At 39.8% G+C, this 25918-nt stretch overlaps 2 protein-coding genes across 2 annotated transcripts; both read right to left on the bottom strand.

Moving 5' to 3' along the window:
* Positions 1 to 3003: 3003 nt before the first annotated feature.
* LOC128514265 (trace amine-associated receptor 13c-like) lies at positions 3004 to 4053 on the bottom strand. Its single transcript, XM_053488034.1, has one exon. It carries the CDS (start codon positions 4051 to 4053, stop codon positions 3004 to 3006), a length of 1050 nt encoding a protein of 349 aa, XP_053344009.1.
* A 9672-nt stretch (positions 4054 to 13725) lies between these two features.
* On the bottom strand, positions 13726 to 14745 carry LOC128515117 (trace amine-associated receptor 13c-like). The gene has a single exon (XM_053489155.1). It carries the CDS (start codon positions 14743 to 14745, stop codon positions 13726 to 13728), a length of 1020 nt encoding a protein of 339 aa, XP_053345130.1.
* Between the last annotated feature and the right edge of the window lie 11173 nt (positions 14746 to 25918).

The raw sequence follows: 25918 nt of genomic DNA, 5'->3' as shown, positions 1-25918 counted from the left end.
TGTTTTTACTTTTGTTGACAGATCACATGCATTGTTTGCATCTGTCTCTGTAAAGGTCTAACTATAAAATTGGAATTAAACGCTGTATTAATTATTTTTTTATGCATTTAACTTTCTAAAAATTAATTATATGCATTAAAGGGGTAAGGTAAGGTTTCATATAAGCATTGAAAATTCTTCAGAGACAATTTTCTCCTTAATGATTTTATGATGGAAAATCTCACCTGTATCTGACTAACTAATAACTAATAACTCAAATCATATTTTATGTTTCTCAATGTAAAAAAAAAACTGTCATGCATAAAACACCTTTGTAATCCCATTTTTCATGTAAAAATGGTTAAACCATCCTCCAATAATGATAAATTGTTGAAGAATTGTTGCTGACAAAGTACAATGGACTCAAAATTGCAATGGCAAAATTTGTTCAAGAATTCTCCAGATTACAAAATGATTGAGTGATGGCCAAACATGTCCAGATGCTACAGCACACTAGATTCCATGGTTTGGTTAGAGCTTTTTGAGAGACACAGGCAGTCCTTCACCATGTTAGACTAGAGGTATGTCCCCTTTGAAGATCTCATTGGACAGTTTGCTGAAAAGTAACAGCCTTGTAAGTTCTAAACCTTGCCCAGTCCTGTCCCAAATACTTACTGCATAGCAATTAAGATACAGACTACTGTGAAACCTCAGATTGCGAGTACCACAGTTTGCGAGTGTTCTGCAAGAGGAGTGATAAATTTTAATGAATTTTGATTTGGAAAACGAACAAGTCTTGGTTTATGAGTATCAAGTATCATGAATTATGCATTCTTGTTTTGATGCCAAGCCACATGATTACAACTAAGCCAAAGTTTTTTCTTTCTAATCCACTGCGGAATTGGGGTAATCATCTCCCCTGCTGGGTCTTAGTTCGCGTCTCTATCAACATCTTTGCATGCGTGTAATGTTTACTTTAACACTGTGACCATGTGTGCGTACGTAAAACATATTTTATTTTGTGTCTGTATGCTTGTGTGTATATGCGTGTAAAGCAAAAGCAAATCTCATTAGAGAGGTTAAAGATCCATTTTCTTTTTCTGTATCAGCCTGCTCTTTGTGTTTGTGTGTGTGCGCATCTGTGTACACCGTACCCCCCCCCCCCCACACACACACACACACAAGCAGACCACTCCTAGATTTGCCCTTACAGACACACACAGACAAACACACACTCTTTCTCTCTGCTCAACACAGAAACACTGCTTTGTTGCGATTCTGTTCAAAGGTAAAGTGCAGGTTAATTTATTTTATTTTCACTTAGTTTTTTTTTTTGTTAATTTATTTTTTTGGGCTATGGAATAAAAAATTTGAGTTTCCATTTGGTTTACGAGTGTTTTGAAATACGAGCCAATTTCCAGAACGAATTATGCTCATAATCCAAGGTGCCACTGTATAATCCTTGTTGTTCATATCTATTTTAAACAATAGTTTAAATATAGTTATTTAAGTGGTAAAATTTATTTTAAGATGCATGCACTTTAATTTCCGAGGAGTAAGGAGCAAACATTTTTAGTCTCACAATGAGAGAAAGTGTTTTTTTGAAGAATCCAGGGTGAACATGCCTCTGCCTGTTTAGAACTCTGTGCCATGGATACCACCAGATCTGCCTGTTCTAAACAGTGCAGAGTGTTTTTACACGGGAGACCGACATCATTTAGGGGTTAAAGTTAAATGTTGTATTCAGTTCAGACTTTTACATTAAAAAATATATATATATGCGTCAAAAGGATAAGGTACTGTTAGCTTTCATTTACATTTTATGGATAAGAAACATACACATTTCACTCCTTTTTAGAATATTATGTATTAGAACAATATTGCATATCAAACATTATTTATATCCACCCAGTCACCCTTTTCTATGGGTAACAGACAATTATAGTTTAACTTGTACAAGCATCACAATCCTTCTTTTTCTAAAATAAGGCCCTATCTATTGTGAAACACTGGCACGTACACCACAGACAAGTGAAGCAAATCACATAGATTATCTTGTTACAGTAGCACTCACTTGCCACGGTTAAGGTCAGTGTGCATGATTCAGCGATAAGAAAGACACTTGGCAAAAAATGTCAGGCATGGGAGTGTTACATGGTGAAAGCCATTGCTGACAAAAAGAACACAAAGGCTCATCTTACATTTTTCAAAAAAACATATTGATTATGCCCAAGAGTTTTGGGCCAATTTTGAGACAAATGTTGAACTTTTTGGAAGGTGTAAATCCCGCAACATCTGGGATAAAACTAACACAGCATTTTAAAAAAAGGACATCATACCTACAGTCAAACATGTGATGGTAGTGTGATGGGCTGGCTTTAGAGCTTCAGGATGTGGACAACTTGCCATAATTAATGGAACTATAAGACGCGCTCTACCAAAAAATCCTGAAAGGAGAATCAGTTTGTCACATCAAAGTCAAGTGCACTTGGGTTATGCAGCAGGACAATGATCTAAAACACACCAGCAAGTCCACCTCTAAATGGCAAATAAATAAATTAATTAATTCATTCATTAATTAATAAGAAAAAGTTATGTTTTTTATGTTTTGGCATAGCCAAAGTCCAGACATAAGTCTAATTATGATTCTTAAAAAAGCCATTCTTGCTCGATAACCATTCAATTTAGCTGAATTCAAACAATTCGACATTGAAAGTTTGTCCCACTTTTCCAACATTTGATTGCAGTTGTTTCTGCCATTGGTGGCACAACTAGTTATTAGGTGTAGGTGCAATTTATGTTAAGGCCAGACAAGCTTAGGCATCATTTTAAAACTGCATTTTGTATTTACTGGGTTATATTTGTGTAATATTACAATTTGTTTGATGATCTGACTCATTTAAGTATGCTAAATATGCAGAAAATATCAGCAAATGCTTTTTCATGGCACTGTTTATTAGAATTAAAATAAATGTGATTAATGCCCTTATTTGTTCATATCTATTTTGCACCATGAACACATTTTTAAGCTGCATAAACATTTATGTCTGAGGAGTTAGGAGCAAAAATCTTTAGTGTAACAATTAAATGAAGTGTTTTTCTGAACCATGGGTAGAAAAGGCCATAGATGATGGGGTTAAATGTTGAATTAGTGTAACCCAACCAGAAAAATACATCATATATGATTGCTGGCGTGGTAAAGTTTGAAAGAGGGTCAACTAAAGATATAATGAAATATGGCATCCAGCATAAATTAAATGTACCCACAACAATGCCAAGAGTTTTTGCAGCTTTTTTCTCATGTTTCACAATTTGTAAAATTTTGTTTGAGGTCACATCAGGTCTGTTTTTTTTGGTGCCCTCCATTTTCTTTGCATGCTTTTCTGAAACCAAAAATATTTGCACATACAAACCAATCATAATACAGACCGGCAAAATAAAAAAAAGACATGTACTTATAGAAGCGCATACTGCATTAATCAAAAACAGACAACTTCCAAAACAATCTATGGATGCAATATAATCTTCTAAGTTTGCTTCAGTTGATTTTATACCAACAGTACTGAAGGCATACACTGTAGCCAAAATCCAACTCAGAGCTGCCATAAAACCTGAAACAGGTAACGTAATTCTTGTAGGGTACTGAAGGGGATAGCACACAGCTTGATATCGATCTGTAGCAATAGATATCAGGTGAAAGATTGATGCACAAGTGAAGACAAAGTCAAAAATAGAATGCCAATAGCAGAATTCTTCTCCAAAGTACCAGCAGCCATCCAAAGTCCTGACCATGCTGAAAGGCATGACTGTCAGTCCCAAAAGTAGATCTACCAGAGCCAGAGACATCACCAAAATGTTTGTAGGTGTGTGAAGTTGTTTGAAATGAGCTATAGAGATAATAACCACAGCATTCCCAACAATTGTAATGACTATTGCAAACACCACTATTGAATAAAAGACAGTTTTAGTTGCCACATTATGAGAAATTTTTACACATGAAACATTTGATTCAGGATAACAGTACTCTGTTAAATCTTTTACTTCCAACAAAGATAAATTTTGAGCTTCCACCATCCTTCAAGGTAATGATGTAAAAAATACCGTTTTATTTTTAGTCTCATGTGCAAAATGATTTCTTCTTTTAAGAAATGTCAGAAGTTATATTGGCTTCCATGTGAAGAGATGAGGCCACCTGACAGACAGTAGTCCAACAGCAAAAAAGTTACTTCCCCTTTTGATCAACAGGGAAGTGAACACATTTTGTTGCTATGCACGAACAAGCATATTGCAGGAATATAATTCCTTGTAATACATAGCAGAATGTTTTAATTAATCATTGATCTTTGAAAAAAGGAAGTGATAGACTTAACTATGAAAATAATTCAAGATATTACCAATGAGCATTATCGCCCTAGCAGTATTGCACTTTCATTCACTTGCCCAATTTGATAGCTTCTCTTTTACCCATTTTAACTTTGATTTGTTCTGACCTGTTAGTGCTGTTTATTTTCTTTGGCTTTTCTATATGTAATTTTTTTTTTTTTTTTGACTCACCAACAATAGCTCCTGATTTCACCTATTTGATCATTGTGCATTATCGACTTTTAAGTCATATTGGTATTTTTTTTTTTATCCTTGGTCTGCTTTTTTAATTTATTTATTCATTATTATTATTTTTATATATAACTCTTAACTTGCATAAGCTTGCAGTTTTCAAGCCTCAAACAACATATTTCGTTATACTCCGTATTGGATTTTATTTTGAAGGAGTTTTGTAAACAATTTATTTAAATCTTTACCACTGTTTTATTTGACCAAACCCAATACCAAACCAGGCCTTTTAACCGCAGACTAGGTTCATTTTTAGACTTGTTTTTAAAATCCAAATTATAAAGTGTTTTTTTTCCTTAAACTTAACCAAATAAAGCGACATTAATTAAAATTATTTAAGCTTGCTTACTTGTTTCTGGTGCACAAAGCCAGAAACCCACACTTTGTTGCCACGAAGTTGGAAGCATAGCATTGTCCAAGATATCTTGGTATGCTAAAGCATTAGGATTACTTTTCACTGGGGATAAGGGGCCTGATTGAAACAACCTGAATCCAATAAATAACAGGTTTGGCAAATATATATTTAAATTAATATATGAACACACTATATTGCCAAGTTTAGCACTGTGTTGATGGGAATTTTTGACCATTCTTCTAAAAGCACATCTGTGAGGTCAGATCCTGATGTTGGACAAGAAGGCCTAGCTTGCAGTCTCTGCTCTAATTTATCCTATTGGGTTGAGATCAGGACACTGTGCAAGCCAGTTAACTCCTTTTATACTAAACCTATGGACCTTGCTTTGTGCACTGATGTACTGTCATTTTGGAACAGGAAGGGCCCATCCTCAAACTGTTCCCACAAAGTTGGAAGCATGAAATTGTCTCTTTTACTGGAAGTAAGCGGCTGAGCCCAATTCCTGAAAAACAACCCTGCACCAGATCATTAAAGACTTGGATGAATGAGTTTGGTGTGGAAAAACTTGAAAATTTTTTGGGGTGGGTTAAATAATTTTGAGTATAACTTTATATAAATATATTGTCATGGCGTGAACTTGTGATGGACATGCGCCCAAATTTTTTTGCTCCTCGTTCATTTCAAAGGCTCCCCACAAAGGTGTGTTAAGGGGCAGGGCCACTATATTCGGCATGGCTGGCGAGGAATTAATAAATGGATTTCAAGCTCCTGCCACAGGCAGCTTCATCCAGAGTCCAGAGTCATAACAGCAAGAAAATAAAATTCAGAGTTTAAGGTTCAGAGCCTAATGTTGTGCAGCAAATGGCAAAGGTGAGAGCGACATGCGCCAATGGAAGGCAGGGTGGGGCCGACTGGAGCGAATAAAGAGTAAAGCTGCATTAAAAAGCCAGCAGGAACTGCTTTCCAATAGAAACTACTTGCTGCTCTAAAGCCAGCAAAATGGACCAGTCTGCACACATGAGTGGCATGTGAGCGGGGCAATACCCCTTACCCAAGCTATTTCAAAAGTGAGAACACTAAGCTGTAGTTACATCAGCTTGAGCATGCTATGCTGTCATCATGAGCATGCAATACTGCCCTCTCATTTTTTGCCCTGTTTGAGCTTTTTTTTATCTGAGTGCTGCCATTTTACCCTTTGAGCTTATTGAATAAAGGCAAGAGGACTGGGTGCCACCCTGTCACCAGTTTAAGCTCATCTCAAACATTTCACAAAGGTGGGTGAAAAAAACAATGCTGATTTACCGATTTGAACCCACAGCACGAAGGCATGCAGACAGAATGCCACTGATTCACCTGATTAAGCTTGAAAAAGGCATGTACTGTAAGGACGACACAGGCGAATGCCGCCATTTGAGAGCTGCATTGGAAAGGGCATAGAAAAGGCATATAAGAGCAACCACAGCACTTTCACTCCTCCAAGTGTCATCATGTATGAACCAGCCACTAGAAAGGCTGGTGGCATCACCGCTAAAGCCCCTGTTTCCAGCCGGGAAAGCTGTCCTGTCAAAGAATGTCATGGAGATTCTTTCCTGAAGCTGCTCCAATAGATGGCTGGGTGGGGCCGACAGACACATTCTGCCATTCCACTGTTGCCAACACTCGCCAGCCCATCACATGCAACCCTCACTACTTTCTTCTCCTTCTTTCCTTTTGCCTTTAGTCGTTGATGCTTTGTGGAGAATGGTCGCCTCGTCCTAAAGTCAACAACCATCTCCTTTGTCTTGTCAACATTCAGAGACAGGTTGTTGTCTTTACACCAGTCCGTTAGCCTCTGCACTTCCTCTCTATACACTGACTCGTCGTTCTTGCTAATGAGACCCACCACGGTCGTGTCATCAGCGAACTTAATGATGTGATTCGAACTGTGTGTTGCTACACATTCGTGAGTAAGCAGTGTGAACAGCAGGGGACTGAGCACACAGCCTTGTGGGGCCCCAGTGCTCAGTGTGGTGGTGCTGGAGATGCAGTTCCCGATCCGTGCTGACTGAGGCCTTCCGGTCAGAAAATCCAGGATCCAGTTGCTGAGGGAGGTGTTCAGGCCCAACAGGCTCAGCTTCCCGATTCGTTGTTGGGGGATGATAGTGTTGAATGCTGTACAGCATTCGAACGTATGTGTCCTTATTGTCCAAGTGTGTGAGGGCAAGATGGAGTGTAGTGGAGATGGCATCATCCATTGAGCGGTTAGGATGGTACACAAATTGCACTGGGGCCATTGAGTGGGGCAGTAGGGTCTTGATGTGTCTCATGACGAGCCGCTCAAAGCACTTCATGATGGTGGGTGTAAGTGGAACGGGACAGTAGTCATTGAGACAGGCCACAGAAGACTTTTTGGGCATGGGTACGATGGTGGTGGCTTTGAAGCACATGGGACAATGACGCTACTCAGAGAAATGTTAAAGATGTCAGTGAGAACATCTGCCAGCTGTTCTGCACATTCTCTCAGCACTCTGCCTGGGATGTTGTCTGGTTCAACAGCTTTACGTGGGTTGACTTTGCGTCGAGTTTTCCTCACATCCGCTGTAGTGAGACACAGCACCTGGTCGTTCGGAGAAGGGGTGGTCTTTCTCACTGCCACGTCATTCTGCCTGTCGAACCGAGCGTAGAAGTTATTTAGTGCATCTGGGAGGGAGCTGACACCGTGACAGGCAGGCGATGTCGTCCTGTAGTTAGTGATGGCTTGTAAGCCCTGCCACATGCGCCGTGTGTTGCCGCTGTCTATGAAGTGGTTGTGGATTTTCTAGGCGTGTGGGCCCTTTGCCTCTTTGATGACCCAAGAAAGTTTGGCCCTTGCTCTTCTAAGGACCACCTTGTCTCCTGCTTTGAAAGCAGAGTCTCAGACCCTCAGAAGTGCACGCACTTCCGCGGTAGTGCCACGGTTTCTGATTGGGTCGTGAGATGATGCTCTTGGAGACAGTGACGTCATTGGTGCAGTTGTTGATGTAGCAACCAGTGAAGTCGCTGTAAGTTGCAGCCTCTCTAAACATGTTTCAAGCAGTGTACTTGAAACAGTCCTGAAGAGCAGAGCTGCATTTCTGTCAGCGCGAAACAAGGCTAGCCTGTCTAGCTGAATAGCAGCGTTCGGTACTCTGTCGCTGAGCCATGTCTCCGTAAAAACAAAAACACGGCAGCCTCTAACTTCATGCCGTGTAGCCTGCTGAAGTCGGATGTAATCCAGTTTATTGTCCAGGGAGCAGACGTTGGATAAGATGATGGATGGGAGAGCCGGCCGGCTAGGGTTTGTTTTTAGCCTAGCACAGACTCCCGCCCACTTGCAGCGCTTCTGCTTTCTTGCGCATCGCTTCCGATGTCCCCTTTCCGGCATCAGGCAACGCTGAGTCATCGAGGCCTGGGTCACGCAGCAAGCCGAGGTCACGTAGCTTTTCGCGCAGCTCATCGTGGATGTCGGTAACCGGGTTATTTAGGTAGAAAAGTGTCTGGCGGTTGTATGTACGGACACCAGTCGGAACGATATCCAAACACAAAGTAAAATAAACATGCTACACACAAAACGTGAACAACGCAGCAACATTTTGGCTACTGTCACGCCGCCATCTTGGATCCATTAACTACCCTCTTCTCCTGTAAGACCTCAACTTGCTCTGGGCTCTTTTACTAACAAATAAGTAAAAGGAAAAAGGGAAGGGATGTGGGAGTCTTGCGGGGGGCGGGGGGTGTTCCTTGGTTTCTCTACATGGCAGCAGTTTCCTGGACTAGGGGATGATTGCTGCTAGTGAAGGCTAAAGATAAGAAACTAAAAGAGATGATTAAAGCCTGGCATTTGGCCTTTATTGTGCCCTGATACTCACCAGATTGATGCTTGGTTGGCCTTGTGATGACAGCAGAATGATAGACAGTTAAAGTATGTTTGAATGAGCCATGGAGCTGTTTGGTGCTAAAGTGTATTCTTGGTGCTCAGTGTAAAATGATAGAGAAATGAGAATCAGTTGTGCTGGTGAAGGCAGTGTAGTGTCATGATTCAGGTGGTATTGGCTGATGTAGTTGCCGTGGCCACAAAAGGGCAGGCATAGGCGCAGAGGGGTGTTTTTGAACAAAAGAGTCTTTAATCATGATATAACATAAAACATGGATCACAAAGAAACAAAACAAACAAAGAAACGAACACAATTTATAATAACCATAATTGAACAATACCCAGGCTTTATGACAAGACACAAAATCTAATCATTATGGCGATACACAGGCTTAAAGACAAAACACAGGCCCCAATACCTGTTGCACAAAATATAAGCACCATGGCGAAACACAGGCTTAAAGACAAAACACAGGCTCTAATACCTGTTACACCAAATATAAGCACTATGGTGAAACACAGGCTTAAATACAAAGCATACAGTACATAGACTCTACAAGCCAAGCATAGAGCTGAAATGGGGACAAGACAAGACTAGAGACTTGGAGAGATGGGCGACACGGAGAGACTGGACTAGAGACACGGTAGGACGAGAGACACGAAGAGACAAGAGACTGGACTAAAGACACGGGAGGACGAGAGACACGAAGAGACGAGAGACTGGACTAGAAACACGGGAGGATGAGAGACACGAAGAGTTGAGAGACTGGACTAGAGATACTGGAGGATGAGAGACACGAAGAGATGAGAGACTGGACTAGAGACAGTGCCCTGCCACATGCGTCGTTGTTGTCGCTGTCTATGAAGTGGTTGTGGATTCTCTAGGCATGTGCGCGCTTCGCTTTTCTGATGGCCAAAGAAAGTTTGGCTCTTGCTCTTTTAAGGGCCACCTTGTCCCCGGCTTTGAAGGCAGAGTCTCGGGCCCTCAGAAATGCACGCACTTCCGCAGTAGTCCACGGTTTCTCATTGGGTCGTGAGATGATGCTCATGTAGACGAGAGACTGGACTAGAGACACGAAGAGATGAGAGACTGGACTTGAGACAGGGGAGGACGAGGGACACGAAGAGACTGGACTAGAGACATGGGAGGACGAGGGACACGAAGAGACGAGAGACTGGACTAGAGACACGGGAGGACAAGAGATGGGACTAGAGACAGGGCTAAAGACATGGCAATCAGCTAAACATGACAATTAGCTTAACATGGTGATTAGCTAAACGTGGTGATTAGCTACCTATGGCAATTAGCTAAACATTTATTTAGCTAAACATGTCCATGTCACTTTAGCCTAACATACACATAGCTACACCTACCAGATAGCTAAACATACAACTAGCTACACTTACCAAAAGCTAAACATACTATATCCTAAACATATAAGAAACTAAACATACAGTTTCCTAACCATAGTGAAAGCTAAACGTACAGTGGCCTTAACATCGAGGAAGCTAAACATACCAGAGCAAAACTTCAAAGGGACTACAGCAACACTAGACACAGAGGCTAGGGACACAGAAGCTAGGGACACAGAGACCTGGGACAGAAACTAGAAACACTCGGGACACAGAGAGTACTTACAAAACCTGGAAGTACACACAAGACTGCAGAAAACCGAATCAGTTCCACACACACTTGAACCCAAAAGACCTACATACTATCACAACTAGCCTTGGGACATGCTTAGTGGTTAGGTGACAACATAAACCACAAAATAACAATATAAAATAAAATAAAAAATACAAAACAAAGTGCCCACATAAATGACAGTACATACAAACAGTCAATGCTCGACCCAGTTTCCCAGACTTACCAGCTCTTTATAGAAGATTTGATGACCTAGCGGGAGCTCACCTGGCCGAGGTGCCTTCTAGGCAACTGTGTCTGCAAAACAAAAACTACAAAAAGACAAATCAGTACCCTCTAGTGGCGATTCCTTACAAGTAGTCCTCGGACCTTCGGCATTGGTAGCAGGCAGTTAAAGTCGATCGACGTGCTGGGCTGACTGGGTTTGAAGGTAAGGAAGCTGAGGAGGCAGTTGAGCTTCGGTGAGAGTCTGTGTTTCCATGCTCTACCCCGGCTTTGTGCTGGACTCAAAATGGTTCTGCAGTAAGAGGAATGAGCGGGTGATGTGAGGGTTGGTGTCCCTAGGCCTCGCCATTCACTGGAGTGGCGCAAGATCAATAATTAAAGTGAAGTGCCATCCCATAAAATAGTTTTTAATTCTTCTACAGCCAACTTGATGGCAAAGGCTTCTTGCTTAATAACAGCGTATCTTTCGAATCTATCGTTCTGCTGGTGTAAGTTTTCTACTCACATACAGGACCAGTTGTTTGTGATGTGTGCTGAAATGGAGAAAATTTAGCAAAAGTGCCAGTAGTAGCTGGCTAGTCCCAAGACTGCATGCACTTTTTTCTTCGTTGTGGGCTTTGGATAGGTGCAAACCACTTCCACCTTCTTTCCATGGGGTTTTTGCAGCCTGTGACCAATGCGATACACCAAGCACTGTGCTTCAGTCAGGTCAACGTGTCATTTCTTTGGGTTTGCCGGGACCCTTTAGAGCTCTTTGAGAACCTGTTGGAGATGGTAAAGGTGATCTTCCCAGCTACATCAATGGATGGTTACATCCAGATAAGCGCCGGTGTAAGTCTGGTGGCGCCACAGCATGATTTCCAGTTCTTTCTCTCTCTCATATATATATACTAAACTATAAAATAAATTAGTTAGTATAAAATAAAATTATTATTATCATTATTATCATTGAATTTTTTTTTCAAAATCTCTGTAAAATAGGGGATATAGAATTAACAGCTTGGATCTACTAATAATAAGACAGAAAACTAAAAACCCAAAATAAACCACCATCCATGCAAGAACCGATGGGGGTCTGGAAACTAAAAATAAACTTATGATCCTCTCGGAGCCTATGCCCTTACTAAGGATTTATAGGAGGATTTATATTTTCTTTCTTTCTTTGGCCCTGATAACTTACCGTTGCTACCTAAATGATTGCATAAAGTGCCGAGGTATCAAAACCCTTAGACAGGTGTGGTGCCTTCAGGCTGATTGCCTTGTGGCAGTGTTGCCTGGCAACCGTGTGTCTATATGGCCGTGACTCTGCCTGTTCAGAACTTTGTGTACTCCAGTGAAAAATATTTTTGCGTGGCTCCGCCCCTCACAAGACCCATGTCATTACAGTGCCACGCCTGTCCCCCCATCCCCTGTATTTGCATGCGCCTCAAGCTGCCCACGCATCTCTGAAAGAACATTTAGGACTTCCACATGCTTATCAAGCACTCTCACTTGACCCTTCTATTTCATGTACCCGCTCCAAGCCCACGGGCTCTTCTGGTGGTGCGATCATTCTGTTACGTGTTGCGTTTGGAGAGCTGCACAACAAGATTATTAAATTTTTGTAAGAGCCCTAACGAAGGGCTTCTGAAGGGGTAAATGAAACAGAAGTGTGGGAGAGTGCTTATGATATGCACGGGAAAAACTTTAATTAATTCACAAACTTAATTAATTAATCTCTCTCTCTCTTACACACATATACACATGCTATATATTCAGTTTGTTTAAAAATATACATATAACTAGACAAAAATAATTAAATGCATTTAAAGGCTAAGGTTTCATTTACAAGCATCTAAAATTTTCAAAAATAATTTTCAAGACAATATCTTCTTTGAAATTTTATGATGAAAAATCTCTCAAGGATCTAACTAAGGTGTTATTAACAAAATAGTTTATTGACTTTGCAGTAACTTACACTGTAATTTTGGTTATTTAAAACCTAATCAGCCTAATTAGACATTTACAAGATTATATTTGTCTCTGTGCTGTCACTCAGATCATCAGCAATACCTTGGTTTATATCACACAAGTAGGTGGCATGGTTGTATAGTGGTTAGCACTGTCACCTTGGATCTCCAGGGTCCTGGTTTGATTCCGGGCCAGACACGATTCCCTTCTCCGTGTGCATGGAGTTTTCATGTTCTCCTCGTGCTTGGTGGCTTTCCTCCGGGTACTCAGATTTCCTCCGAAAGTCCAAAGTAGGTTAGGATAATTGGCATTCCCAAATTGCACCCATAGTGTGGGTGTCCTATGATGGATTGGCTCGTGAGTACCTTGCCTCGTGCCCTAAGTCTCCTGGGATAGGAATTCAGGCCCCCACAACCCTGAATACAGCATAAAAAGTATAGACAATGACTAAGTGAGAGTGAGTATATCACACAAAATAAGAGCAAGTACATGATGCTTTGGCACAAACCATTAGACATCTGTAGGTAAGAAACATACACAAATAAAGAAAGGGTAAATGAAATCATACATATATGAAACACAATTGTAATGGCCTCTTTCAGCAGGATAATGTTTCATGAGACACTAGAATAATTGTTTTCAAAAAGGGTTTGAGCAACATGACAAAAGGCTCTATATGTTGACCCCCAAATTCCCCAAATCACAATGTGATTGAATGCTGGCCAAACATGTTTGATCCATGTAGGACTCACTTTAATTTGTAAGATCTGCTAACAGCTTGGGGATAGATACCATAGCACACATGAGCTCTTGTGAAGTCTGTGCCTTTGTCAGAGCTGTTTGAGTGATAGGCAGGTGATTTTAATGTTACAAATGATCAGTGCATGTTCCCTTGGAAAACATCATTCGGCAGTTTGCTAAACGGTAATAGCCCTTTCAACAGTAGCAAGCTTGTAAGTTCCAAAAGTTGCCACATCCTGTCCCAGACACTAACTACACAATAATTAAAATATAGTCTGTAATCCTCATTTCACATATCTGTTTAAGCAATAAACACTTTTTAGCATTTAAATTTGTTTAAAATTTATTTTAAGCTGCATATACTTTAATGTCAGAGGAGTTCGAAGCAAATATCTTTAGTGTCACAATGAGATAAAGTGTTTTTCTGAACCATGGATAGAAAAGGCCATATATGATAGGGTTGAAGGCAGAATTAATGTAACCCAACCAGTTAAACAGTTCATAAATGATTGAAGGAATGGAAAAGTTTGAAAGAGGGTCAACTACAGAAATGATGAAATATGGCATCCAGCATAAATTAAATGCACCCACAACAATGCCAAGAGTTTTTGCTGCTTTTTTCTCATGTTTCACCTTGCTTTGCATTGATATTTTCATGATCTCCATTTTTTTTGCATGCTTTTCTGAAACCCAGAATATTTGTGCATACAAGCCAACCATGATACAGAGTGGTAAAATGAAAAAAAGAAATGTACTTATAGAAGCACACACTACATTAACCAAAAATAAACAACTTCCAAAACAATCTATAGATTCAATATAATCTTCTAAGTTTGCTTCATTTGCTTTTGTACCAACAGTACAGAAAGCATACACTGTAGCCAAAATCCAACTCAGAGCTGCCATAAAACCTGCAACAGGTAGAGTTATTCTTTCAGAGTACTGAAGGGGATAGCACACAGCTTGATATCGATCTGTGGCAATAGATATCAGGTGAAAGATTGATGCACCAGTGAAGAGAAAATCAAAAGTAGAATGCCAATAGCAGAATTCTTCTCCAAAGTACCAGCAGCCACTCACAGTCCTGACCATGCTGAAAGGCATGACTGTGAGTCCCAAAAGTAGATCCACCAGAGCCAGAGACATCACCAAAATATTTGTAGGTGTGTGAAGTTGTTTGAAATGAGCTATGGATATAATGACCACAGCATTTCCAACAACTGTAATGACCATTGCAAACACCAGTATTAAATATAAAACAGTTTTAGTTGCCACATTATGAGAAATTTTTACACATGAAACATTTGATTCAGGATAACAGTACTCTGATAAATCTTTTACTTCCAGTAGATTCTGAGATTCCACCATCTTTCAAGCTAATGATGTCAGAATAAAATATATTTATCCACTCTTGTCTGTAATTTCAGCTACAAAATATGGTATACTTTAAGAAATGTCTGTAGTTATATTTGCTCACTTGTCAAGAAATGAGACCACCTGGGAGACAGTAGTCCAATAGCAATGAAGTTACTTACCTTTTGGTCAACAGGGAAATAAGCATTTGTTGCTATGCACATTAGGTAAATGTGAAAAGAAGAAAAATCTATTCATAAGGCTAATAAATTGATATGTGAAAGGCATTTTTGACAGTTATTTATAAAAAGCACACAATGACATATGCTACAACTGAACAGAAGTGAATCTTATAGTTTTGCACCTAATCCGTCAGAAGATTAGTAATTTCCAGTGCAGTGGGGAAAGGGGAAAGACAACATTCTTCTAGATAGCAGCCCCCTAATGAAAAGATATTTTCCAAGGGAAGGAAAATATATTTTCTTCTATGGGATGTCCTTTGTGGACCTTTACAGATTTCTGCTAGCTTGAATGCAATTATTATTATTATTTTTTTATGAAACCAACAAAAATGAACAATATAAAAACTGGAACCCTAAATATGAACATGAATGTGAATATGAAACATAACCTATGGATACAAGTCAGGCAAAACATACAGTGGGAGCCACGTCAAGCAGCCGCCTGGAGCATGACAGGTCCATGACAGGTCCATGACAGGACCATGCTCGATCCGTGCACGGAATGTGATCCCCCGTGATGACGCAGTTAACAATGCCCCGCCCCATAAACACCCCCATGCGTTTCTAAAAAAATGGTTGCAATGCTGTATAATCCCGCCAGATGGAGCATTGACTGCTTCAGTTAACTGCAGTGTCCAAGTAGCCGCTTACCATATTTAATATATAACATAACTTACGTCACCATAGTTTCATAAATAGATGATGTGGTAAAAAAGAGGGAAAAAAATGATTAATAAAACAGCTTTAAATCACTTAATACACAACCCATTATGCTTATGCTATTTTTAATTAATTAAATAATAAAACTACTTATTGCAATATTTTTCACGACATCCCTAATAATCCTTAAAGACACGGTAACATCTGTGATTTATCTGTACCATTCGTTGTAGGTACGGAATACAAGTGCGGGCTAGAGTATGTACAGTATTTTACATTACAGTGTATTTTATCTATTTCCGTTTAGGCTTATATTGTGATTTATCCAGGGTTATCAAAGACTGGCTTACTACTACTAATAAAAATATTTCAATGTAACCCATGGGTCTCAATCACAAAATCAGCCAACGTTGTAAACAGATGACAAGACAAATTATATAGGCTACCCTGAAACGTTTTTTTGAACATTTAAAAATATATATATAAAAAAACAAATATTAAAACCATCGACTATTATTGTCAGGGTCAAGTTTATGGGGCTTTTCAGTCTTTTGTTAATTTTACTTCCAACTCGAAACTAATGTGGCTTATTAAAGATGCACTGTTTTATTGGACATGGCTGTTTTGTAATGTTCTGCAAAATAAATACTGTCTACGGTTCGAATATACTGTGGACGTCTCAAAGTCACGTCTCTTCAGATCCTTCTGCACTAATGTCATCGTGGTGTAAATTATTAACGTATCGATGTATTTCACTTGCGGACAAAATAGACCATGTCTAGTAACAAAATTAATAAATTTGTCACTACTCTTCTCTTACGCAGCACGGCTAGAAGATAATAAAAATTACACCAATCCTGCCATGACGCTACCCTGTCCATACACAACACTGGCTGGGAAGATGAACTTAGCCTTTTCAAAACTTACTATTATTTCTTGAGATAAAATTAAGGTAGGATGAAGAGAACAGAAATGAACTCCTCCTCTCAATATCTAAGTAGAGTGTAACTGGAGCAGCCACAAAATGCCCCCCCCGTCTAACTCTGATTAGGAAAAGCTCACAGACACCAAACCTGCAGCATTGTGGTGTAATTTTTATTATCTTTTTAGCCGTGCTGCAAAAGGGTAGTGACAAATTCATTACTTTTAATAACGTGATGTTTGATTAGATGGTATATAATTTCCAAGTTTGATAGTGGCAATTTTAGAGTGCATTATACGTGTGATGCGAAAAGGAAGTAAATAAACATGTAGCAATGCAAAGAGGACAGAGCTGCAAAATATTTAAGCAATATAAATTCAACAAAGTGTGATCATAATGGTTGTTGTTCCTGCTGTTTAATTATTATTATTATTATTATTATTATTATTATTATTATCCCAACTCTTTGACTATTTAAAACAACATCGTTTCCCATTTTTTGCACATTGAAGTTGGTTAAAGTAAATGTATTTTTAAATACACAAACAATCCCCCAACAATTAAAACACGCACACATGACTTTAAAAAAAAAAAAATATTCTTCCAAAACTAGTCAAAGGTAAAACAGTAATTTGTATAAAACAGGTGAATACATGTTTTATTTTTGTTTAAAGGTCATTAAAATACCCGGATAACACCAGCTGCATATCAGTCTCTATCTGGTTCTTTTATATTAAAATATCAATTTTTAAAAATATTAAAGATGGAACAGTTTAATTCTTAGTTTCCCCCCTAAATTATCAGACGTTTTGCAATTCTATGTTCAGAACATACAGCAGACCTGACCAAACATCATTCTAAAGCTGTTGCACTGTGACGTCATCCCTCCTACATCTCCCTCAACAGCTTGTTCAGGCTCCTCCAGTAGCTCTAAAAGGCCAACCGTCATCCGTCTGACCCCCCAATCCTCCACAGCGGAGCTCTGCTTAAAGGGAATTTAGTGAAGACAAAGATATATTAACTTTACCGAATATCTAGCTGTAATAAATATAAAATATATTAGTAAACCTACACCACAGGGTGTGTAAAATACTGTTTTGGGGAATTCTGGAATGTAAATAAACTGCCTGTGCTAACTTTAACCAGTGAACTTTGTTAGTGTTAACCCCGGTCTGTCTGTATTATCGTCTGCATTAAATTAACCGAGAATTTACTTAAAGCGCTTTTCAAACAAATAAGTTAAGCGATATATAACACTCGTATATGAGCATTAGTTCATCTCTGAAGCCAAACCATAACTTACTGAGTACTGAAGCCCCCCCACACACCTCCCCACACACGCACACCTCCCCCTACTCCTTAACTGATAAACACTTCAGAGTTTTTATCCAGCTCGTTTACTATGTGCTCGCGCTACCGCGCAAAGTCACGGTTAAATTGAGAAAAACATAAACCTGGTTATGAGATTTTAGACCGCGAGCTCCTGTACATCTATCCTCAGCTTGTGTCCTTCATGAACTGCATCACATTATATTCACAGATATAACCTGCAGATTAACTCTTACCTAAAGAATAAATAAATGCTGAATTTATCCAGACAGCATGCGGTCAGACTCTAAAGGCATTTTATAGATCACAAACATCATCAGGTAGTGCAGCTTTTGTAAAAGGGACATTAATAGTATTTTCGAAGCTTTATCATCTTTTTGAGTTAAAGATGACTGACATTGTGAGTTTGTGACACTGACAGTAAGCTGTAATGTTAACTCCAGACTTGGTAAACAGATCATTAAGTTATCTAAAGTCACATCTGACTGCTGGTGGTGCTGCCAGTGATTTTCAAAACGGCCAATAAAAAACTAAACTGGAAAATAAACTGGTAACTAATCCCAAACAAATTTTTATAAAATAAACACCACTTACCACGAATAGTCCATTAAGCCGCCATCTTCATCTCTAGTGCAGTTTGATAGCGTCAGTTCGGCGGGGGTGGGGGTGGATTTTAAAAATCATGTGATTGCAACTCACGCAGCTAAATTGCTGGCTTGTTTTAACATGTTCTTGAGAACGAAGCGCCATCTAGTGGTGGAACCAGGTAAATGCATAAATAGGGCTTGAATGGACGTGTTTACTGTGAAATCTTGACACGCCTTCCTGGAAGGAAATGGAGGGAGGATTACGGCATGCATAGGGCAGCCGTATGCCATTCGCACGCCTTTCACACGGTTGCGGCTATTTGACGTGGCTCGATCTGTAGATAATCTATATATATTATACAGCTAGTTGGTGTGTTTGTACATTGAAAATATTTATGAAAAAAATATCTGTCTGTCTGTTTGTGCAAGCATTATGTAAAAACTACTGAATGCATTTTAATGGGATTTTCACAGGTGTATTTGGCCAAGCTTAAGGTAACATATAGGCTTTGTGTCATCGCAGGTGGGCAATGGGAAAATAAAATATGCTAATTTGAAATTTAAATGGAAAACACCCTTTATATCATAAAATCAAATAGTCATTAGTTCATCTCAAAATTGAACAGATGGTACTGTACATTTTTAAATACAGTATGTGCTGTCACGGTGTGAATCAGTGATGGCCATCCGCTTCAATCTTTTGTTGCTCTTCACTCACGCATGGTAGACAGCCTTCCCTTCTGCAAGTGTGCAAAGGGGTGGGACTGCAGGAAAGGGCATGGCTGGTGAATGATCATCATTAATGGTTAAGGCAAAGATTCATGTGGCAGATGCTAACAATGCAGTAGAGTGGCACACAGGCGGGGACTTGAAAGGCATAGAACCAAATGCAACTACATTGACCCCCTCATTGAGGATGTCTCAGGTTACTTTGCTGTAACCCTGTTTCCTGAAAAAGCGGTAATGAGATGATGCGTGAAAATGCTATGGGAACGCTCCTCGCAGTTGTTATAGCGTTTTTTACACAGCATCGAGTGTAGCTTTTGAAAGCGAACAGACAGCAGCAAAAAGACTGCACAAGCTCCAATCGCACTTTTGCTAAAGAGCTAGCTTTCGTGATCCTGCCACTGCAGAAAGAAAACCTGGTGCCAGCTGAAAAAGCCAACCAGTTGACAAACGTTACAAAGAAACTTTCATGTTAGCTGGGCACTGCCATCAGACCCACACATGCACACACTTACAACTTTCCTTCCCTTTGTTCTGTCTTTCCTCTATTAAACCACTTCCATCCCACTATTCCAAATAAAATGACACTTTTTCCTAAAATGTGTCCGTGTGTCTGTGGTGTCAACTGTTTGTGTCAAACGTGTTACCGTGCTTACAAGTATGCAATTGAAATCTATTTAATAAAAGTGATCTCACAACTACATTCCGTGTACATTTCACAGTAACACTTATTTTATTCAAAGATTCAACAGATGGCATTGTACCGCGATTGTAACGCGATTATGCGTGTGCAATTAAATTCCATGCAAATTATGTTAGTAATTAATATATACCAAAATGCTAGATTTAATTAGTAGGGCTCAAGTCAAGTCAAGTAGGTTTTTAATGTCATTTCAACCATACAGTTAAGTACACGATGAAACCAAACAACATTCCTCTAGGACTAAGGTGTTACATACAATGTAAATTTAAAACATAAATAACAAAAAACTAACTAGCTAACTAACTAAGAACCCAATTAGCTGACTAGTTGAGACAGAACAGATTAACATTAAAAATTGACAGGAACTAAGTTCTATACAGAAAAAGACAACATAAAGTTTACATGCAAAAGTGCAAACAACAAGGAGCGACATAATAATACATAATTAAGTAAATTTTTGCCCTCTTTAGGAGTAATCAGTGTGTCACTTTAGAAGTGTGTGTGTGTGTGAGAGAGAGAGAGAGAGAGAGAGAGAGAGATCATTGGGGTCATGTGATGTGCAGGGGCTGAAGGTTAATGTAGTCGTGTGCCGATTTTGGTGCTAACATAAGAATAAGAATGAATTTTATTCAGTTTAAACTAACATCTACATTCAAATGTCTATTAATCAGTATATTTGAACACCCAAAATGCTATTATTACACTTTTTTTTGTTTGGGGTTTAAATGACTGTCACAAATATTAATAAGATATCCTAAGTTTACCTATTAGATTCTGGAATTGATTCTGTCAATGTTAAACCAAGTCAAATCTCTGCAGTCCATATGTCACAATGTATAATGTGAATGTATATTAACTGTAGAGTGCAAGCAGAGACTCTGGCAGGACTAACTATGACAGCATAACTAAAAGGGAGAGCCAGAAGGAAACACAAACATGAGGGCTTCCTGAGATGTAAAGCAAACAATCACCTCACCATTAACAAACCTGAGTGATTAATGAAAGTGGGGAAGACAGCATCCAAACATACCAGTTCACCTAATACTCTACGTCCATGAGTCCCCCAGATCTGTTCCTTTACCTGTGGAAAATCTATTTATAAAAATGCTTGGCTAAATAAATATGATGTGAATGTAAGTTTCATACGGTAGCGCGGCGCTGTGTGTACATTATTACTGTGACACACTTGAATTGAGACAAGACAGTGATCTGGGATAACTTCAGATAGTGGAATTGTGAATAAATTTCTTATACTTAATCCGAATAATATTATTAAATCTAAAGTGTGACCTGCTTTATGAGTGGGTCCTACTACACACTGATTTACTCCTACCAAGTCCAGTACGGACATAAATGCTGTTCCCAGAGGGTCTTCTGGATTTTCAAAATGAATATTAAAATCTCCAGCAATTAACACTTTGTCTACAGAAACGACTAGGTTTAAGAGGAAATCTGCAAATTCACTAAGAAATTCCGAGTACGGCCCTGGAGGTCTGTAAATGACAATTAGCGGAATCAACTGAGCTGACTTAATATAGTTAAATACACTTATGTTACTATAAAGAATTTCAAATGAATTGAATTTGTGTCCGTGTTTTTGTATAATAGTCAAATTATCATTGTGAATAACTGCGACGCCTCCTCCTCTACCAGTTAACCGAGGCAAATCACTCCTTCAGCCCCCGCCCACAATCTAGGGGTAACCGTGGACAATCATCTGTCATTTTTCCCCACACATCGCTAACCTTATTCGCTCTTGTAGATTTCTTCATTACAATATCAGAAGAATCCGCCCATTTCTTTCTTAACAGGCTACTCAGGTGCTTGTTCAGTCCCTTGTTATTTTAAGACTGGACTAGTGCAACTCACTCCTGGAAGGCCTGCCTCTGTTCACGATTCATCCTCTGCAACTGACTAAGAATGCAGCAGCACGTCTCATTTTTAACCTTCCCAATTTCTCACACACCACACCACTCCTCCCCACTGTCCCTGCACTGGCTTACTGTAGCTGCCCGCATCAAATTCAAAACACTGATGCTTGCCTACAAAGCTAAAAATGGCCCAGCACCCACTTAACTCTCTGCTCTAATCACACCATGCACTGCATTAGGTTCCCTCCGATCCTCCAGCACTGCTCACCTCATCCCACTATTTCTCACGGATCGAGGGCGGCATTCATCCAGACTCTTTTCTGTTCTGGCACCTAGGTGATGGAACGAACTTCCTCTAGGTGTCTGTACCGGAAAGACTTTGACTATCTTTAAATGACGACTCAAGACGTATCTGTTTCTGCAGTACCTGGACTAACCCCCACCCCCCGATAAAAAAAAGAACCTATTTCCAGTTGTTTGACTGATGGCACTTAGTCATTAACCTACCTAACCCAGTGGAAGTATGATGTAAACTTTAAAGCACTTTTTGTATATCGCTCTGGATAAGAGCGTCTGCCAAATGCCTAAATGTAAATGTGATGGCTGTGAGGCCGTTTGTGTGTTAATGACTAGCAGGGACTGGTGCTGTCTTTGTTATCATAGCTGGGATCCCCCAAATTAGCCATGGTGTGACTTTGTCTCTTCAGCTTGTGGGTTTGAAGGAGAAGCACACATTGCTCTTTTAAAATATGTTTTCCATCGCCTTGATGTACTTGAGTGCAAGTCAAATGAGCAAAGAATGCAGTAAGAGTCAAGACATGTGCATAAAAGAGTTACGTTGGCATTTCTGTAAGTTGAGCTTTATGTTAGCTAACAATATAGTAGTAAATTATATCTTGCCAAGTTAGCCTATGTTAGCATTTGGCTACACAACTACTTTTTGTTATTTGCATTGATGTAGGTGTCCAACATATTCAACAGTTTGTCACGTCCGAATTATACAATATTGTTTAAAAAAATATCTATTAAATCATTTTTAATTCAATGTTATTGGGAGCTGTAAGGTGCCTCCATTATTCAGAAAAAAATCTACATAAATACAATTCACAAACTGGGTAAGAATGCTGTTTCTTAACATGCTATGTATTTGGTTTTACATATTTATTTTAAATATAATTTATGACACTCCTATCTTTCCACACATAATAAGTTTACCTCATAATCAGGGAGTGATGACATATCTGCTGGAGGAATTTAAGATGACTTTTGCAGATGCAGACCCTGAGTGTATAAAAAAAGATCAAAATTTTTTATTGTAATTATTTTCATGTCCTTTCATTTTTGTCCCTCTAATAATTTTAATCGTTCCTGTCACTTATCTGGTTTATTTATTTTATTTTTTATTTTTTTATCCAGCATGGTACAGGACTTACTATAAGACACTGCAGATGAACTACTCTATGTCTCAGCCAGGAACATTCAAGCTAAGAGACATTAAAGCTGAGAAAGGGAAAAAAAAACTAAGTTAAAAAAATGAAAAAGGAAAAGATAAGTAGGTGTACAAATTCATCTATATATTAAGTTAAGTACATGTTTAGGTGTTTAAGGAGTTAATGTGTGGTGTGTTTTGCAGTTTCTGAAGTCCAGGTGTAGGGTCATTCAAACTGATGCAGACTGCAATGCTGGAACTGATGTTTAATGAGGAGGATGCCATTGTTGATGGAAGACCAGTGTGGGTTCTCCATCTCACAGGAGCTCACTGTTGTTTTAACTTTACCAGCAACTTCAGTGCAGATTTGAGGTCGATATGTGCTGCGCTCTTACATGCTGTCAGCATGTTAAATCCAATGGAGCCAAGCCATTTGCCAAGCCAGTTTGTTTTAGTATTGCTTTAAATTGAATTGCACATTCATAGTTGCTCGGTTTTTTATTTATTTAATATATAGGGTGGGCCATTTATATGGATACACCTTAATAAAATGGGAACGGTTGGTGATATTAACTTCCTGTTTGTGGCAAATTAGTATATGTGAAAGGGGGAACCTTTTCAAGATGAGTGGTGACCATGGTGGCCATTTCGAAGTCGTCCATTTTGGATCCAACTTTTGTTTTTTCAATAGGAAAACGTGACACAACAAACTTATTGGGAATTTCACAAGAAAAACAATGGTGTGCTTGGTTTTAACTTACTTTATTCTTTCATGATTTATTTACAAGTTTTCGACCACTTATTAAGCAGTTATTCGCAGTTTACATACTAATGACACGTGGGGAGCGGATAGAAATTGTGTGTTGTTGTCTGGTGAACGCAGTAACCGGGTCATCGCAGCAGATTTCAATGCAAGACCCCCTACGAGACCACCCATCTCCCATGGTACAGTTAGCAAACTGCTAATAACTGCTTTATAAGTGGTTATAAATATATTTGATAAAAAAATGATTTAATACATAATTTTTTAAACAATGTCGTATAATTTAGTTTGAGTAATTTTCCACTGCAGAAAATGAAAACTCCTTTGTGATTCCTAATGCATGTAGTTTTTGTCAAGACCTTTATAATTATTGTACTATTATCACTCAGCGAAGTTTGGCCCATATTCTGTTAACTACTAATATCCCTATCTCACCTACATGGTTTCACGCAATGGCCATAACTACGGTTCGTCATGATTATGTTTCCATCTTTGTCTGCCACACACACAATAACGGAATCACTGCTGTCTGGCTTACAGATTACATAAATTCTCTGAATAACAGATTACATTTTATTCCAAGATGGCGCCAGTGAGGTCGGCTGCCGTCACGACTGCTCCGACCACTTTTTCTTTGTTTTTGTTTTTTAAGTTAGTTTTCAGCATTTGTAAATCGGCAAAATTACCACCATGGAGTACATTAGTTATGATAAAGACACTCTTGTTTCTATTGGTATACAATGTACTCACAATTCGAGCTGGCCGAGTGAGATCCTGAGGGACAACAAAGGACGCGACGCGAAGCGGCGGCCCCGAGGAAAACGAGCCGGCGTCAGGAACAGGCTGAGAGCCAGTGCACACCGCACACCTCTGCCTAGCATCCTGCTCGCCAACGTCCAGTCACTGGAGAACAAGCTCGATGACCTCAGGGCCAGTATAAAGTTCCAGAGAGACATTCGGGACTGCAATCTCCTCTGCTTCACCGAGACATGGCTGAACCCAGCGGTGCCGGACCACGCCATCCAGCCGGCCGAGTTCTTCTCGATTCACCGCATGGACAGGACACGGGACTCGGGGAAGTCAAGGGGAGGCGGCGTGTGTTTAATGGTGAACAGCAGCTGGTGCAACAGCGGGAGTGTTGTTCCTCTCACACGCTCCTGCACACCAAATCTGAAACTACTGTCCATCATGTGTCGTCCTTTTTATCTACCTCGGGAGTTTACATTGGTCATAATCAGCGCCGTTTATATTCCACCACAAGCGGACACGGACACTGCCTTATGCGAGCTGCATGAGGCACTTACACAACAACAAACACAACACCGGGACGCTTTTAACAGTGCCAACCTCAAACGCACAGCGCCGAACGTTTATCAGCACATCACTTGCCCCACCAGGGGCGAAAGGACACTGGACCACAGCTATACAACTGTCAAGGACGGCTAGAAGGCACAATCTCGCCCTCCGTTTGGCAAATCCGACCACGCCGCCATCTTCCTCATGCCAAAATACAAACAAAGGCTGAAACAGGAAGTTCCGGTTCAGAGGGAGGTCGCGCGCTGGACGGACCAATCGGTGGCCGCGTTACAGGACGCACTCGATGACGCAGACTGGGTTCCGAAACAGCTCCGTTGATGACGTCAGCGTGTTTATGGAAGCGGTTGTGGGATTCATTGGGAAACTAGCGGATGATACCGTAGAAAAAAAGACGATTAAAACGTTTCCCAACCAGAAACCGTGGGTGGATAAAACCATCCGCGACGCTCTGAAATCTCGCACCGCTGCCTACAACACGGGACTCGCGTCGGGGGACATGGAACCGTACAAGGCTGCGCCATACAGCGTCCGGAAGACGGTAAAAGAGGCGAAGCAGCGCTACGGGAGGAAACTAGAGTTACTCTAGGAACCTGTGGCAGGGACTAAGGACAATAACGGATTATAAAGCAACAACATCCG

This window comes from Clarias gariepinus, chromosome 2 (assembly GCF_024256425.1).
Source record: "Clarias gariepinus isolate MV-2021 ecotype Netherlands chromosome 2, CGAR_prim_01v2, whole genome shotgun sequence".
NCBI lineage: Eukaryota > Metazoa > Chordata > Actinopteri > Siluriformes > Clariidae > Clarias > Clarias gariepinus.
This window is presented reverse-complemented; position numbering and strand designations above follow the sequence as displayed.

Bases quoted from the DNA above. Each gene is read 5' to 3' on its own strand.
- LOC128514265 (XM_053488034.1), bottom strand. From the start codon at position 4,053: ATGGTGGAAGCTCAAAATTTATCTTTGTTGGAAGTAAAAGATTTAACA.
- LOC128515117 (XM_053489155.1), bottom strand. From the start codon at position 14,745: ATGGTGGAATCTCAGAATCTACTGGAAGTAAAAGATTTATCAGAGTAC.